This window comes from Micromys minutus (genome assembly GCF_963924665.1).
Source record: "Micromys minutus genome assembly, chromosome: 15".
NCBI lineage: Eukaryota > Metazoa > Chordata > Mammalia > Rodentia > Muridae > Micromys > Micromys minutus.
Genome location: NC_137984.1, coordinates 30,107,823 through 30,126,154, shown reverse-complemented (window position 1 = coordinate 30,126,154; position 18,332 = coordinate 30,107,823). Strand labels below are relative to the sequence as shown.

Here is an 18,332-nt window from a genome sequence, read left to right as displayed (position 1 = left end):
AAAAAAAGAAAAATGTAGGTAAACCACCTCCAAGGAATGGTAGTTAAGGCTGTCTTCTGTCCTCCCCATATATGCCTGTATGTGTACACACAGCTATGCATACAAGTGCATATGCACACACACAAACAAATAGATTCAATAAAAGAATTTTAGAGATGTTAGATGGGGGATGAGGAAAGATGGCTGTATCACATTAAAGATGGAACTGTCTTCTCTTGACAATGCCAGCAACAATGGCAGCATTCAGTGAAGAGGGAAATACCCAAAAATATGAATTTGGGGTGAGCCTATAGCATAGGACCCATGAGCACCCTCAACACTTGGAGAAACAGTGCCCAACTTCTTGAGGATATACTCTACTCATCTGGTGGGGCTTCCAGATGATCAGTTTGGAGGGTTCTGTACTGGGGTCCACCCAATGATTAACTGATAGTTGTCTTCAGCATGAAGTGAAGCTTCCTGGGGCCTTGGCCTGTGGTTGAAGAGATCCAGAAGGTTCTGCCTGAGAATGGTTGCTATCCACTTCCCAAAGGAAGTGAGAATTAGTTGTTTTATTTTTTTGCATAGTAATATTATCCATTGTTCTTGTAAAAGAAATCAGAGTGAAATAACTCATTTCTGACACCAGAGATAGCATTTCTTTGTGTGGCTTTTTATCTTCTTACTGGCATTTTCTGGTTTCATTTTATTTTTTTATAATATAGGGGCAGGATTATATTTAAAACACATTATAGAATTTTTACTATAAATTTCATTTTACTAAACATATATAGGGAATGTATCGAATTATAATCTTTGTAGATTTACATTTGTAGAGGTGAGTGTAAAGAGAAACCCTCTTATTTCTCATTTTCCTTTCTCATTGGTAACTAACTCACTTGGGCCTGAATTTCCAAAGCTAGAGATGCATCATGTGACTCAGTCTGGACAAGGAAGTGGTTACACTTCATTGCCTCTTAGTCATCCATGCCTTCAACTCAGTGAAGTTTGGGTGAAATCCTTTCCTAACACAGATCCAGGAGAATGAAGAGAAGGCAAAGGGAAAGAGAAAAAGCATCCAGGAAGGAAGAAAGGAGAGGCAAGGGTGAGATGGTATGGAAGCTGTGCCTAGAACCCACTCAGCCTTCATACTCTTGAACAAGTTGACATCTACCATCCCAGTGGAAACACAATGTGATGTGTTCACTTGAAAAGTCTAACTATGTGTTCCACAGATCATTTTTCGATTGAAAAAAAAAAAAAGTAATGAACGGAATTATTAAAACCCCTTGCAAACCAAAAGTGAAAGCCACTAGGTAGAAATAAACAGAAAGAAAACCTATTAGCATCTCTGAGCATAAAGTTGCATTTTGTAGCGTCATTGTCAACATGCTTTTCCAAGGAGGGGTTCCAGTGTTGGCGTCTCCTTCAGTCAAATAAAAATCATTCTTGAGTTACATTAAAAGGGCTATGCAAAGCAAACATACTGCTAAGGTCTGATTTTCGTTTTCTTAAATATTAAAGCATTGCTTCAATTGAGATTACTACAGGGATGTTCTTCCCTTTAGAAAAACGCTATGCTGGGAAACTGAACATAGTCTGGTTCTTTTGTAGATACACAATTTGATAAATAATTTGAATTAAATTCATGACCTATACATGTCTATCCAAAGTTATCTCTGAAAGTGAGCCTGAGATCTAGAATTTTAGTCCTTTAAATGAGATAGAGGAAGCCTTACTATTTAAATGAGATAGAGGTAGCCTTACTTTTAAATGAGATAGAGATAGCCTTACTATTTAAATGAGATAGAGATAGCCTTACTATTTAAATGAGATAGAGGTAGCCTTACTATTTAAATGAGATAGAGGTAGCCTTACTATTTAAATTAGATAGAGGTAGCCTTACTTTTAAATGAGATAGAGATAGCCTTACTATTTAAATGAGATAGAGGTAGCCTTACTATTTAAATAAGGTAGAGGGAACCTTACTACTCTTGACATGTCACTACTTATTTTTTCTCTCACTCTGAATGTTTTTTCTCAAAGTCATCATTCCCTGTACAGTTAAAACTTCAGTTCACAATAGTCCTGCTTAAATCCTAATATCCATAGATGAGGAATACAACTCAAAGGCAGAACACTTTTCTAACACAGCCAAGGCTCTTGTATGATCCCTAGGTTTAGGAAGGAAAATGAGGAGGGGAAGGGAGGGGATAGAAGAGGAGAGAAGAGGAGGGGAGGAGAGGGGAGGGGGAAGGGTGAAGAAAGAGAAGGAATGGGAAAGGAGGAGAAGGGGAGAAATATTTTCTGATTGACAAAAATGATCCATGTTCACTGTAAGTATCTTAAAGACAAGAGGTTTTAAGGAAATAATGATTCCTGAACGTGCCACCAGCACATCTGGTAACTTGTTTTGATGCTCCCGTCTTTCCCAGAGCAAACTTCTCCAGCAAAGCACTCAGCTCCAGAGCAAACACCCATATTCCACATGTCTTCTCTAACCTTTGCAGATCGGGGAAAACTCGGTCACATTCCTTACAGTCCTGGTTGCCATGGATCTCTCGGAGATCGCTCTCACTCTCCAGGTTTTGCGGCAAGTCCTCCTCCACCATGGAGAACGCTGAGTGAGGTGTGCTGCATGGGAACTTCTGGTGATCGGCTAGCTCAGCCTTGGATTCAAAGAGCTGGTCACAGTCCTCACAGCGGTGCTGCCGCTCTTCTGTGGAGACAGCACACGTGTTATTAAGTATCATTAGCTAGCACAGTGGGATGCTGAAGTCATCATCACCATAACTATTCCTTTAGTGAGTTACACAGAACATAATCTACAGTTCGCTCTGTGTGTGTGTGTGTGTGTGTGAGAGAGAGAGAGAGAGAGAGAGAGAGAGAGAGAGAGAGAGAGAGAGAGAGAGGGAGGGAGGGAGGGAGGGAGGGAGGAAGGGGGAGGGAGGGAGGGAGGGAGACAGAGACAGAGAGATAGAGACAGACAGACAGACATACAATCTGCATGGCAGTGGACTTACCCATACATGTGGGCACATGTGGAGGTTGTTGCTATTGTATGTCTTTCTCTAGTTCTCCTCACAGTATGTTTCTGAAACAGGGTCCCTGGCTGAACCTAGACTCACCATTTTGATACCCTGGGGATACTCCGGACTCTGCTCCTCCCTTTGATGGAGTTCCAGATATGCACAGCCATGTTTGCTTTTAGATGGACGCTGAGGATTCAGACTCATGTCCTCGGGCTTGGACAGCAAACACTTTACCCACTGAGCTATTTCCTAACCCTGAAAGTTTTGTCCTCCATTTCTCCAAATCAAGTTAACGTGGAAATTAAAAGAATATATGTAAAGAACCCTACAAAGTGTCTGGAATAATCATGCATTTACTGAGGCTACTCTGTAATCTCCTCTTCAAATGAACTTAACACCTAAATCACTGTCCGTTTTAGGGATAATGGAAGTAGTAATTACCTTTTACTGATTACAATCTCAAGTTTCAAGCCAGTACAGGAGTTATTCATATTCTTTAACACTTAAGTATAAGAAAAATAGGTTTAATTTTTACCCATTTTTTAGATGACAGTACTAAGGATTAGAGCAACTAAGTAGTCAGTTATGGACCCAAAAGACAAGTGGCTGGGTCAGAATTCAAACTCACTTTTTTTCCCTAAGCCAAAGGCACGTACACAGAGGCCCGGCCTGAGCTACAATTATGCCCAATATTGTTGGTAAACCATCAATTACCCAGAATGGAGCACAAGACGTTTCCAGCACCCTTCGAGGCTAATTTATATTTCTCAGGGGCCAGTTATAATTGGCATGGCTTTGTTAAATAGCAAACGTAAATTTATACTTTAAATCAGTAGAGTAAATAGGCACTAATCGTTGAAAATACAATATGCTTTATGGAGTGAGTTACAAAGAGCACTGTTCCTGCTCTTTCTACTCAGTGGCTGAGAGCCCACACAAAGGTCCACAGGTATGACCCCAGAGGTATTGTGTATAGCTCGTGATGCTGGAAAGTACCCATAGTAACACTATGACACACCAGCTGTTTTGTAGACCTATAACCAAGGAAGACATTATTCTTCAGTTATTAATTGACTAAGTGTTTGGGGGAAAACATTGTAATCGCCTACCAAGTTGCCATATGCTTTAACTAGAAAATGCATGCGCAGGAAACTCCAAGGGACACGTGTGTCTGCGACGCTATAACAAATGAACACACAAAAGCAAAGGGGAGCTGCATAAGGCAGCTAAGTTGGAGAAACTGGCTCACAAAGGGCTTTCAGGGGCAAAGCCCAGCCAGATGGGGTGGAGGTGGTGCACCCTAAGGCTGAAGGTATCACACACACACAACTCACAGAAGGGTAAGGCTGCAGCGGATACCAGGTATTTAAGGCACATAGAAAGAAGAAACGCAATGGAGGAAAGAAGGATATTGATGGTCATGTTAAGAAGGGAACCAAACACCACCAGAAGCTAGGACCGAGTATATGTTTAGGTTTGCTTCGTAGAAAAATTCCCTCCTCTGGGGCAGACCTGACAGGAGACCCACAAAGCGCCTCTTACCATAATCCACTGTGACATGGGCTCAGTTGAAACAACACCAGTAACAAGGGGACAGTGGCAAAGGCCCCAGACAGCACCGTATAACTGGATGCCCAGTTACAAGGGTGGGTGTACCCTATAATCAATCACCTCTGCCTTAGAGACAGAAATCTCAACAATAACAACTAAAGAAACGTTTTCCTAAAGTTTATAACACTGTCTTAGATTCAAGATATTGGCTCCTGATCTTAACCAGGAACCCATAGAGAAACAAAACGTCCAGGCTTCAAAATGCATAGAAAAAGCCCAATATTAGACAGCAAAGACACTACTTTGAAGGCTGACTCTACATGCTAGCCATGTGGTCTTCCTAGATAAGCTACATTGCCTTAGCTTCAGTTTCTCAATCTGTGAAATTCCTCATTCAGGAATCTAAATCTGCGTGTAAAAGGTCAAATAAAATAATACCTGCAAAATACATTATATCCAGCATAAAGAATGCATATGCTTTAAATTTATTTTGTCTACAAGTATAAAATCCAAGTAACCACTTAAACACCCTAGATCCTCTATATCAGTATATGATCATATATTTGGGAACAGATATGATACATTAAAAGAACACATAGCTAATGGTCCAAGGATGTTTTGGGCACGAGCTTGCGTGTGTGTGTGTGTGTGTGTGTGTGTGTGTGTGTGTGCACGCACACGCGCGCACGCGCATGTGTGCAGATGGATATATATGTCTGGGGTGATAGCATAACTTCAGGTGGCCCTCCTTATTAGGTTTTTTTTTTTTTTTTTTTTTTTTTTTTTTTTTTTGTGAAACAGGGCCTCTCACTGGCCTGGAACTCATTAGGTTTGCTCAGCAGGCCAGCCAGTGTCACAAAGTCACATGTCTCCAGCTCATAAGCACCAAGACTACCTACCTGCCTCCGCTCTTGGATTTTGTTAGAAGGATTCTGGAGATCAAGCCCAGGCGTTCAAACTTGCAAGATAAGCTAGCTCTCTAGCCCCAAGAATAGCTTAAACAATGGCTTTTTAATGAGAGCCTTCAACACTTTAAGGACGGAATGATCACTTCTATTTGGGCATGAGACATCTAGAGCTCAGGGACCACGTACAGGTGAAGCAATGTCCCAGAGGAGTCCGCTTGCACTTTAACATTAAGCATGCTGAACTAAGACAGGCCAGACTCCTCATTCAGGTTCAACTCTACCAGGCTGACTGGGAAGTCTAGATTTCTAAAGGCAATTTCATGTCAGACTTCCAAGAGGAAAATGCATGCCCCCAAAGACATGCCCAAACCACCAGAATACTTTACAAAGAGAGAAAATGGAGCCCAACCATGGTGCGCACTGCTGAAGTGAAAATAACTAGGAATGGAAGCTAAAGTCCTCCCTCAAGTCACTGGAGCCTGGCCTCTGGTGCTTTCAAAAAGTACTCTAACTAAAGCATTTGTGGTTCAACATACTGTGTTGAACCAAATAGCATTATGTTAGGAGATAGGAATTGGAAGGTAAAGAAAAAACAAAAACGTTGTGTCCTCTCAGTGACACAGGAGCAATTAAGATTTTGCTCTCACAGAGACAGCTTCCCTGTTAGAGAAATATACGTGGGAGAGATAGTTGATCATCTGAAGAAAGAGCCAAAGCTGGCTACTTGCGATGACTCTCAAGAAACAAAAGGTAAAGCTAGGGAGATGTTCAGTGGCCCAAAGCACCTGATGTTCTTGCAGAGGACCTGGATTCAATTTCTGGCACCCACATGGTGGCTCACAATCTCCTATCACTGAAGCTTATGGGATCGAACGCCCCCTTCTGGCTTCTGTAGGTACTGCGTGTACATTGTGCACATAAAAACACGCAGGCAGGCAGAATACTCACGCCCTAAATGAACTCTTTAAAAGAGTGAAGGATTCTTCCAGGGGTCACTGTAACCAAAGTTTAGGTGGCTCTTCTGTGTCAAGTCTTCAATTTTTCTTTACAGGTCCTTCACCTTTGACCTCGGCTAACTGCTTTCTGCATCACTGTAGCCACGTGCCAACTCCAGAAAATACTCATTCCGAGATAACACGTTTGTCAAAGCGGCACCGTGAAGCCAAGGATGTAAATGAAGAAGCTGCAGATGTGACCCTCTTGGACAGGTCGCTGCTCTCAAAAGCAGCGCACTCACCGTGGAGGTCAGGCGCCATGGGCTCATGCGGGTCCTCTTCACTCTTCATGAACAGCAGGAGCTCTTCCCCGGGCGCAATGTCTGCGACTGCTCTGTAGAATATCTTCAAAGAGCAGGCGCAGGTGGCAGGAAAGACAGACATGAGCAAGCGTTAACAAAGGGCAGGATACACCAGGGCAGCTGTTCATTTTCTCCTAGTCTCATAAACCTATCCCCCTTTATTTGTATTTTTTTAATCAAAGGAAATGGTAATTTCTGTTTCATTAACTGAGAGGGAAAAAAAATAATCATCTTGTTGGGGAAAAAAATAATAATCTCTCAAGCGGTTACAAAAAGTTTCCAAACCCAAACCAAATTTCATATTGCTCGTTTACAGTGTTACCTGTAGACTACCTATGTTCTGAAATGAACTTTCCCGTCCTTGAATTCCTCAAAGCACCTAGCAAGCCACACCTTTGCAGAGCTGAACCACTCCTGACTATTCAGCAGTGCCCTGGCTAGCCCTGAGGCTCGGGGCTTATACTTAGCAGGGATCTTTTCTCCACAAGATGTTCTAAAGGGAGTGGCTGGTAGATCACAGCAAAAGGAACAGCTATGGTCTCTAAACAACAGAAGCATTCTGTTTCAAAACACCACTCTCCGCTCATAGAAAGGTGAGCTCCTACCTAGGCCCTGACCTTGTGCCCCATCTCTTGATTGCAGCCCCAGCATACAAGGACTGTACTTCATACTCACTCTGTGACCTGGCTGCTGGTTTGGGTGCTTATGCCCTGGCTTTCTCGCCAAGTAAAGACAGGAAAGACTTAAAACATCTGCTGCTAGTGGGTTGGGGAAGCTGTGTCAAGAATCATAATCTGAAATTACCAAGATCTGCCTGTCTTTCCTAAGAGCTCACTGAATGAGAAGCCATGGCCTCCTGCCTGTTCAGGAACCAGGCTTTTATCAGCAATAAAAGACACACTTAAGCACAAGCATCTTCAAGATATGTATTTATTTTACCATGAGAATGATATCGATTATTCTTCTTATCCTGAGGTTATTTGTTAAATAATAATTCTATAATCAGATGGAGGCTTAGGGGGGAGAAAAGTTATATGGTACTTCATAAACACCAAAAATTTTAGCCCAATGACCCATCAATGTGAACCGGCCCTATGTCTTTTCTTACACATTCATCTTGCTCATGGTAACCTGCATTCTGTGTGTCTGTTGTCACAGGCCAATACTTTTACTAGATAATTCATAAACAAACAAGACTGCACCCCATCCCCATTGTTCTCAACATCATGGCAAATGCAGGAGGAAAAAAAAACAGAGAAGACAAATGCAACCAAGAACTAGGAATCATCACCTAGAGATAATGTTTGCTCGTTTGAGACCAGCCTTGGACTGGCTCCGAGTGCACTAACAGGGAGGGTCTGGTCGTTTCAAACTGATCAAAGCTGTGCAGATTGTCCCATAAGATCAATGGAAATAGTCCTCCGTTTTCATATTTAACTCTTTGTTCATCCCTTGAAAAGCAAAAGTGCTTACAAAGAAGTATGTGCCTCTTTCTTCCAGTAGGTGGCTCTAAACTCCAGTTGGTAGTGGTGGTGGTAGTGATGATATGTGTGTGTGGGTGTGTGTGTGTGTGTGTGTGTGTGTGTGTATAAAAAGACCAGACCAATATATATATATATATAATTCCAATATACATATATACGTATATTCCAATGAGAAATATATTCTGCTTAGTCTCTTCCTTGTCAAAATAAAGCTTTTTAAAATTTATTAGTAGTTAGACTAGCTTAAGTTACTTTATAATGGCTATCAGGAAAAAATGCTGACCACGGCTGTAATATAACCTGAGATTTTTCTATTTGTCTAAAAGTGACATTATCATAGAACAGGCTCCTTTTGCAGTGTCTTTTTAAAAAAGGAAATCCCAAGCAGAGCATAGTCGCCGTGCGTCCAGAGCCCACCCATGCCTCTCTCCCCTCACTAAAGCCTCGCAGGCAGGGCAGAGTCCTGCCTCAAGAAGTTAGAAGATTGAAATATATCATTGCACCTTCGAGTTAAACATAGGTAGGTACCCTGCTTCCTTCTTGAGCCCCATTTTCCCCTTGGAAAACAATGGTCCTCCCTCAACAGTTTCAATCACCTCTGCCCTAGCATCTCTTACAGATGTTTAACTTATCGGTTTCCTTTCCAGCAGTACGTTAATGTTTGAATTGTGACACATGAGACTTTTCGGTGGCTCCTCAGAAACAGTGGGGTTAAAAAGACAAAGCACAGCGAGACAGTCAAAAGGCAGGATTGTATTGGCTGAGGAGCTCCTCCCAGACACACATGTCAGGTCACTTTAAGAAAGTATTATGATATCATGATTTCTTTCCAGTCCTCTATTAATCATGTCTCTTTTAATTCCATTTTAGATTTACCCAATCCAGTGTGAGCAGTCCAAGGAACAAAAGAAAATGATGGATACTCTGCAACTATATATTATGAAGACAATTCTCTTTGCCGGGACATAGATCACTCCTGTAATTACCCCTTAAGTGTCCAGATTGTCATGTGAAGAATATTGAGTGCATAAAATATAAAGGACATGGAAGACTGTTGACGTTGGTTTTATTTACTGGAGGTAAAAGGTGACATTCCAGGCCATGAAAGGCAAGGCAAAGCAGAGTGGATTTTTAACTTCAGGGTGTTCTTTTCTATTTTAACTGAATTTTTATGGTGCTCATGAAACTGGGGTTTGAAAAGAACTGGCAAGCGCCAGTCATAACGAGGGCAAATTCTGGGCATGCTTCCCCAGGCAGGAATAAGAATGTGCCTCGAAGTCCCGGCCCTCAAGGGTCCGGTCCCCCTTTCAAGGTGCTTCTTCTCCTGTGATCTTTGCTGTCTGCCATTCCTTGGGATCTTAGAAGACCTGAATTCAAACTGCATGCTCCTCTCCTAATTAGAATGGCACCAATGTATAATTTGAGTACTTGAGCCCAGATATGCCTATGACAGTAGAAATATATTTAGCAAGCCTCTGACATGTGAAAGTGCTTTAATACAAAACAAAACGACTTTTCTTTTTCTCTTTCCTCCCCCTTAAACTGAATTACATGGGAAAATGATAGAAGACAACCCTGAATGAACCTCCCCCTTCAGGAAATACCATGTCTCTAGTCTCAGGAAATGCTGTGTCTCTCCTTTCGAGTTATAAAAACATCTTGTGGTAAATAAAATACTGACGGTGTCAGGAGTAGTGTGTGCAGACGCTTACTGATGTGAATGCTCATGGACACCCCGCCTTTAAGACCATGGTATTCCCAGGGATTTGGCTGCATGGCAGGCCTATAAACCCTGTGTTATGCACCAGAAAAAAATACACCACTTTTCTGGGGTTTGTGCTGTGGAAAAAATGGGAGTTGATTTGTCTGCTAAATTCCAAAAAAGAGTTAACAGTTCGCCTTTCCCATTGTAGTTGTGTGGAAAAATTTAACAGGATCCAAAATTAAAATGTCCTGGGGTTTGTGATGAATTCAATACAAGTACAGAAATCTTAAGTATTCAGAAAGAAGTTTCAACCAATATGAAAGTTGTTCATCTCCTATGTTGTGCCCTCCTCTCTCCTCTCTTTCTCTCTCTGATACAAACTCTGCTAGAATGAAAGGAAATCCCAGCACAGAGTGGAAAGACAAAAGAATGGTCCTTACAGGAACTTGGAGATTCTAATGTAACAATCACATTATTGAATATCTCAAACTCACCCGAGTTATTACACATTTCAAACTCATTGATCTCTTCTAGAATTCTAAACTTGATAGGTGGTACTAAATTTCAGAAATAGATATTTGAATGTGACTAAATTTTCCAGAGAGTTCTATTTTTTCAAAACATAAAAATGTAATTTTTCTAGCATCTGGATAAACTGGGTTTTTTCTTTTTTCTTTACCAAAAAGTTGAATTTCTATCTTCATAAGCATTCGTGGTATCCTTGGATTTCTGAATGCTTCAACTTCAGAAGATAAATATCTATTAATGATTGTTTTACTAACTGAACCCATCACGTTCTTTTGCCTCTCACTAGCAAAATTTATGACTTTTCAAAAAGAATCCTCGATTGTTTGCATAATTGAAAAACAAGATGAGAAGAAGCCCACATTGTTCTTCTTTATTCTTAGTGACATTTATTGCTTGGGCATAAATGTAACATGTCTGTAAATGAGCATCACTTACTACAGATATATGTATCATAACTTGTTCATTGTAATTGAACTCTGAAACCAAACCTGAGTGGGAAAAACATCCACTCAGGTAATACAAGACAAAACAAAGAAATTTTAAAAATAGTAGTGGGATGGACAGAAGTCAGCCAGTTCTAAGATTCTGAGAGATCACTTGGTATTACACATAAGTAATTTTGGATAAGGACATGTATTTTACATGTAACATCTAATAAGACAAGTTCATACTTTCAATGTACTTAAAATTTTACATAAACTGTTAACAATATTTACATAAACTGTTAACAATGTTATGTATTAATTGTTAATGCTTAAGGACCAGATTAATTCTAATTGTGCTTGATACGGGTCACAATTAATTATATATAATGTTGCACACATCACATATAAAAATAAATAGGAATTAACATTAATTAAGTACATGTCATAGGATGCTCAGTTCCTTCAGTTACTGAAGTTCAAGGAGACCATGCCACAAAGGATGGAGACACTCAGAAGCATTCTGAGAAAAGTTACTAGTCCACAGAAGGCTCTCAGGGTAATTTGATTTTGTCAATGCCTCTGTCCAACAAAATCTGCCATCAAAATAACGACACTTCCGTTTGTACTTAGGAAAGGTAAAACTATATATTCTTGTTCCTTAGTCTCCAGAAGAGAAAATTTAAGAATCTTTCAGAACAGCTTTGCTGATAATCTGCTACATTTGGGTCACCTCAAAGTGCTATGTTTGTACTATTGACTTAGAAGATAATTAATGTCCAGAAAAAAAAAAACAAGAGAGAAAACAAACCATTTACTCTTTAAAAGATAAACAAGGCCTCATTGTTAGGGCTTTTCATTTATTTCCCTGGTCAAACACTGGAAGTTTTTATTTATGCATAATATGCTACACTTGGCATGTCTGAAAATGAAAGAAGTATGAATTATGAGTGACATGCAACCTATTCAGGAAGTTCTAATAATTGAAATAATAGAGAAATATACTCCCTGCAGAATCTATATGAAGAAACAGCTTTTTCAGACTATCACTGTTTTTTTTTTTTTTTTTTTTTTTTTTTCCCTTTGAAGCTGTCAGCTGATTTCTCCCTCCTCCAACTCCCAGTGTTTGGTCAGAATGCTTTATTTTTTCTATAGCTTCATTCATGCAGGAGCAGGGAAAGCCAAATGGAACTTGTATGTTTGGAAGTGGCTGAGAGGGAGGGCTGAGTGACAGTGTCCACGTCTGAACAGAGTCAACATGTGGTGGGAACAGAGCTGTCAGTCTTGGTGCTGTGGAAACAGCCTGAGCTCACAGATCATATGTATGTATATTTGGCCATCCCAGGAAACACAGCCTTGGCCCCTCAGCTACTCCTACCAATGTGAGAAACCCCAACTCAGGGACACTATAGTGAAGTCAAGCTTTTGACCTCTGGCTAAAAAATTCCCATTATGCATTCTGAGTCTAATTTTCCTGAAAAGCAGAGACACATCTTTGGAAGACAGGCATGAATGGCCAGGAATTAAGCTCTTCCAACAGAATGTCAGCTTTATCATGCCTAAGCCTTGCCCAAGTCAAGCACCCTTTAGTTTCTCCAAACAGGTGTTCTGCATCTCTCCTCACAGCCACAGGAAAAGAAAATCAAGAAGCATTTTGAGGAGATTGGAGTGGAGAGAGGTACCTTTGTGTCTCCAGTCTTGACTGACATGTATGAAGCCCTGAGGTTAGTCCACATGTAAAAAAAAAAAAAACTTATAATTGCATGAATATATATATTTTCTCTCTCTCTCTCTCTCTCTCTCTCTCTCTCTCTCTCTCTCTCTCTCTCTCTCTCTCTCTCTCTCTCTCTCCCTCCCTCCCTCCCTCCCTCCCTCCCTCCCTCTCTCTCTCTCTCTCTCTCTCTCTCTCTCTCTCTCTCTCTCTCACACACACACACACACACACAAACAGACACACATGAGACATAGTGGTGTTTCTCTCTTTTACAACCAACCATTAGAAAACATCACTGAGGTGTTTTTCTTCTATACATTCTTAACTCATTATTAATAATATGAGAAAACAGCCACAGAACCTTTAGAGTTGTGTACCCAGCCTTGCAACAATCTTAAATAACTTCTTAGGATCTCCCCAGAGGGGCCACAATGAAGGTCCATGCGTGAGGAGTGCCCTTCCCTTACATTGGCCATGCTTTTCATTCTATGTAAACATCTTGATCATTCCAAGTCTTTTCTGAAGATTTGACAAAAGTGCCACCATCACATTATGGAGAAGCCAAAGATCATTTCTAGGTGATGTACTGCCAAGTTGGAGGTATTTCCTATGCCCTTGACCACTAAGTTCTCTTCGGTGGCTTGTGAAACATGTTGACTTTGTACCAGAAAGAGCTAGAATTTCCTGAGTGTACCATGTTCCGAGCTCTTCCAAATGAAAGACGATGTCTCCGTGCAGACATTGATTATTAAAGATGTACATGAGATATATCAGGTGTCTGTTTCGACTTAAACATGGCATAGTACTTCAGGTCACCCTTTGCAAGGCACTGGGTCTGTAAATCCTAGTGAAAGACCTCTGGATGTGTATGACACCATCACAGCCTGAGCATGATATACAGAGAGGGGGAAAGGACTGTTTTTCTCATGTAAATATCAAACAGCAGACTATGTCTGAGGCAGATTCATCTTAAGGTAAAGGAAAACAACTTATCAGGCAGATAACATCCCCCAGAGTCAGCTCGCACGCTGCTCTCAAAGCTGGTCCCTGGTTACGGCCTGCTGACATTCATCTTAAAGCAGGAGAATACAACTCTGGTATAAAAGTAGGACTTGACTTAAAAGCAAAGCAAATGCCCAAAGCCAATAATAACTTTAACATCAAAAGAAAGCATAGAGAACGCGGACAGAAATCCTTGTAGTGGAAGAGAAATTAACAAATTACCTGACAGTGGAGGCAAACATTCTACAAAGTTGGGGGGAGCTGAGGGAGCTCTCCGTTCTCTAGACTCGGCACTGTTGGCCTCATTGTTTTTGCACTGTGTATATTAAGTGAATGTTGAAGGAAAGTGGATTTTTTCCCCTCCTCGGGAAAACGCCAAAGAAAATAAGTTAATAATTGAGCCCATAATAAGCCTGCAATAACAACCGTGTTCTAGTGTCAGGTAGTCCGATAGCATCATTCATGGGCTGGAGCAGAGTGGAAGGGGGTGTGCCAAATCAACCATGATCATCCTGGAAGCAGTTAAAAGTTTATAAGGTAAAGCACAAGTGAGAACAATGCCCATTCCAACTGAAAACACTGCAGAGTCTTGCTGCTATTCATTAACCACCAGGGAACTGGCAGGATCTCCTAAGTGAATTCTGACTTCGTACTCTCTGTGGGGCACACATTCTTCTATATCTTGTTGCTTCGGAATGGACAACGGGCATTGGGTAATCTCTTATCGACGTGTTTCTTTCGACTCAGAGGCAACAGTAGACTTCTCTAATTCTACTTACTAAATGCCAGCTGTCAGGAGCCAGTTTAAAAATGAAAGTACTTATCACTTTGTGTGAATGGCAAGGTTAACAATGCCTTGGCTGTCATTGCTTTCCTACATTTGAGGACCATGTGGGGGCAGGACAGGATTCAAATAACTGTGTTCCTTTCCGTAATGCAGAATCCTATTACACACACACACATAACACATCCTATAGAATATGTTCATGTCATTCTGGTCACCACAATGGAAAGACTGCCTTGGCTTTCAGCTGAAAGGTCACCTTATGTGAACTGAGCTTTAATGGCCTCCCTCAAGGTAATTCAAAGAGTCTTAATCTAAAGATGCTTCAGGATAAAAAAAAATAAGTACATAAAACTTGTGTCTATATTCAACGAGGATAAGAAAAGCATTGCTTTTGAACAATAGACACCCTGTAGGTAGTCTGGCCTTTGATTTTAGGTAAAGAATATAGAGAGGTAAGCTTAAGAGGATATTTATCAAGGATGGAGACACAAATGTAAGAAGAGACCAAGAAATGTGCTACATCTTCCAATCAGACTAGTTTCTAAAGGGGAGCTATGTAAGACTTTAAAAGAAAGGTATAACAAGAAATTTTAAAAGCCTGAGTAAATAAATCACTTAGATGTCTGAACTTTTTGACTTTTAACTATGTGGGGATGATCACTCCTGAATATAAAGGACATCTCTGAATAATTGATAAAGCTCTTTCAGGTATCCTCTCTGTGTTTGGTTCCCTTGAGGACCGAGCTTGGGACAATTTCCAGTATCCAACTCTTTGCCTTTACTCCTGCCCCGCCCTATTGCTCAGAACCAGTTGCTGTTCCTGTAAGCCACCCAAGCTCTCTAATGTGTCTAACACTGTCTGTCACTGTGACAAGTTCCCAGCTCAGTGCTGGGTGTCGGCAGTGAAGCTATGTGCTGGTGAACACAAACTTTAAGCAACATGGGAAAATAATCTAGACAGAAGGCTTGGGCATTTAAATGGTTGTGGTATTGTATGGGTTGTCTGTGACTGGGGCCTCACTCCCCTGCTGTCTTGGGGTGGCCTTCCTTTATAAAGATAAATTCCTACAGCTAACTGTACTTTCAGTTGGAGAATACAAAATCAGTCAGACTTGCAGCTACTTAGAAATTATGTTTTAGCAGCAATGCCAGCACACCAAGAATTTCCATCCCCTCAAACATCACAGCAATAACTTTGGGAAAGTGAAATAAAAGAACATCTAAACTCATAAGACCTAAGTCTTTCTAGGCAACAGTGTCAAAAAAGACACTATCTTTTTAATACTCGTTCTGGTGTGAAAATATCTGAAAGTAAACACACACACACACACACACACACACACACACCCCTCTGAATCTGTTTTAAAAAACTTTAAGCCAAGGAAAATCACTAGGGATAAAGTGCTTATTGAAAAGAAGGGGGAAATTGTGTGGTCCCTGCTTCTATTTTACAACAAAAATCAGATTACATCCATTATTACTATTACTCAAAAAATCAAAATCCACCAATCAAACAAGGCCAACATGGGTTATTTTTTCCCCAAGACACATGTTTTGACAGCTTCCTGCTCTCAAGCAATTTCAAAATCATAGCATGCATATTTATTTTCTTTCATAGGTCTTCTCCTTCCATACAAGTATGAAGCTGATTTAAATCTATTAAATTTTAACCTAAGATTTAAACAGTTTTGAACGTATATATCCACCAAAGTAGACTATAATACATGCATCCTTCATTTGTTCAGCGAAACCATCCCCTTTGTCTGCTAGGTCACCCACGGAGCACTGGAATTAGATCAGAGCTGAAAGGTTTACCTGTGATGCTTTAAGAGCCTACAATATTTATCTATTATGCCATCAAAATTCTTCTAATAACTTAAAATCCTTCTTAAAAAAATCAGAGCGAAGAGGGGCATTTTCACGATTTATTCTAGAATATTACAGGTTTGTTCTGTGCAGGTACAGCTGACGTCATTAACCAGTCAGCCCCCTAGGCAGGGCTTCTCCTGATGTCTTGGTAGTAAATGAGTGTGTTTATGATGTGATGAACTATGTCTGTTCACTATTTGGCAGCCCCTACCGTGAAAAAGAGGATGGAAAACATGCCAGGAGAGTCTCTGTTGCCAGCTGTGCCTCAGTGCACCTGGTCTAACATCATATTTCAAAGCTGTCCAGAGATGTCATCTAAATTGTCTTCCTGGAACTGCTTATGAGCTTGTAAGTGTAAATGTGCTTATAATATGCATAAGCACAGTATCAAGGTGCTTGTCCTTTTTTTTTTTTTTTTTTTTTTTTTTTTTTTTTTTTTTTTTTTCTGTTAACTGGGCTAAGTATAATGTTCCCCAGAGCCATACCTATCACACACATCTGTCCCTTACCTTTGACTTCCCTGTTTATGGGTGAGCCTACTTGACCATGAAATATCAGTTCCATGATTATGTCATTTTATATAACTCTCTATGTTAATTATCTTAATTTTGGCTTGTGTACTATAGAAGCTGAGGATGAATGGTTATAAGAAATGATAAATATGAATCTAATATTGGTGTTCTGTGTTCTCACTGCTACTGCCACTGAACTACTTTCTCTGTGTCTTCGGTTAAAACAAGTAAACATGCTGTTCCTTGAAAGAAGATGACTATGTTTTCTTTGGAAACAACGCCTAAACAATGTGTACTTTCAAACTAATTGGGACGATTACAAGGGACAACTGTAATGAGCAACCGCATTCATACGTTTCAGGACCCACAGGATTTTTTTTCAATGCAATCAAGCTTTGCAAAAAGGATTTATTATAAAACATAAAAGTTCACTACAAAATTGGCTGCAAGTGGTCTTGTATTAGCTACAAGTAGCATTCTTGAACCATCTTTTCACTGGTTGTACAATCATTTTAGATAATAATCATTAAGATATATGTGTGTGTATATATATATATAAATATATATATATAATTATATTATTTCATCTTAAAGGTATCTTTTGAGGTCCTACACTTTCCTTACTAGAAAACACAGCAGAAACACTTTACCCCCTTATAACACCATCCATTTCCCACACTTATAAACAGTAGGTGCTCAAAAATGATTTGCTGCTACCGGTGACAATGATTCCTAAGATGGACTTGGGATATGTTCCGCTCAAAATCAATAACTTGTTTAATAATATTTTCATTTGTCAATAATACTTTGTTCTCTTACAGCAAAGGGAAAACTCAATTGATTAGTTTATTATTTCTGATTATACTGGCGATTTAAGTCTTTCCTGTTCAAACATAGTTTTACAACTTACTGCCTCGTGTTTCATTTAGCCAGTAAGAATTATCTGAAAGCTGGTGAGATGCCAAAGAATAATCTCCTAATGATGACTGAGATTCTTGGGCTTATGATGCTAGACAGCTTTCAATTGAAACCAGCTAATTTAAACTTTCCTTTTCCTGGTGTCTTGGGCTGTCAATCAACCACTTCAGCATGGTTTTGGGAAACATACTTAAGTCACCATGGGGTTAAAAGAACTAGATGGTTGTAGTGCAATTAAATTTTAACCCAGTGGTGTTTGTAAGGGAAAAAAATCAACAGGATGAACTGCTCATTCTGTGGTTTCTCTCAAACAAAGTCACAAGACTCACAATTTTATTAAGTGCAAAATTAGTTTCATGATAATATGATGGTTTTTACTTCATAGTTACTTTCTGTAAAGTTGCTCTCACCACTTGGTCACCCACAAAGTCTCAAAATTCTCTAACAGTGAAAACTTTAAACTTATTCACTATATAAAAGAAAAGTAGCTTGATTATCCAAAAAGTAAAAATTCTTATTGTATTATGTTGACTTGGGAAATTAATTCTAATTATGCATCCTATAATGCATAATCAGGAAAGTCTGCGCCAATAACACACATATACATCTACCTACTATTTCAAA

General features: G+C 40.0%; 1 protein-coding gene across 7 annotated transcripts in view; it reads right to left on the bottom strand.

Annotated features, from left to right (window-relative positions):
• The window catches only part of MECOM (MDS1 and EVI1 complex locus), a 531,405-nt gene that overhangs the window by 38,414 nt on the left and 474,659 nt on the right, over positions 1–18,332 (bottom strand). For all 7 annotated transcript variants that reach the window (XM_080929609.1, XM_080929608.1, XM_080929611.1 and 4 more), the window contains 2 exons: positions 6,708–6,810; positions 2,482–2,698 (listed from right to left, as the gene is read on the bottom strand). In XM_080929609.1, the coding sequence (XP_080785735.1) occupies positions 2,482–2,698; positions 6,708–6,810 (320 nt within the window). The remainder of the gene's footprint in view (positions 1–2,481; positions 2,699–6,707; positions 6,811–18,332) is intronic.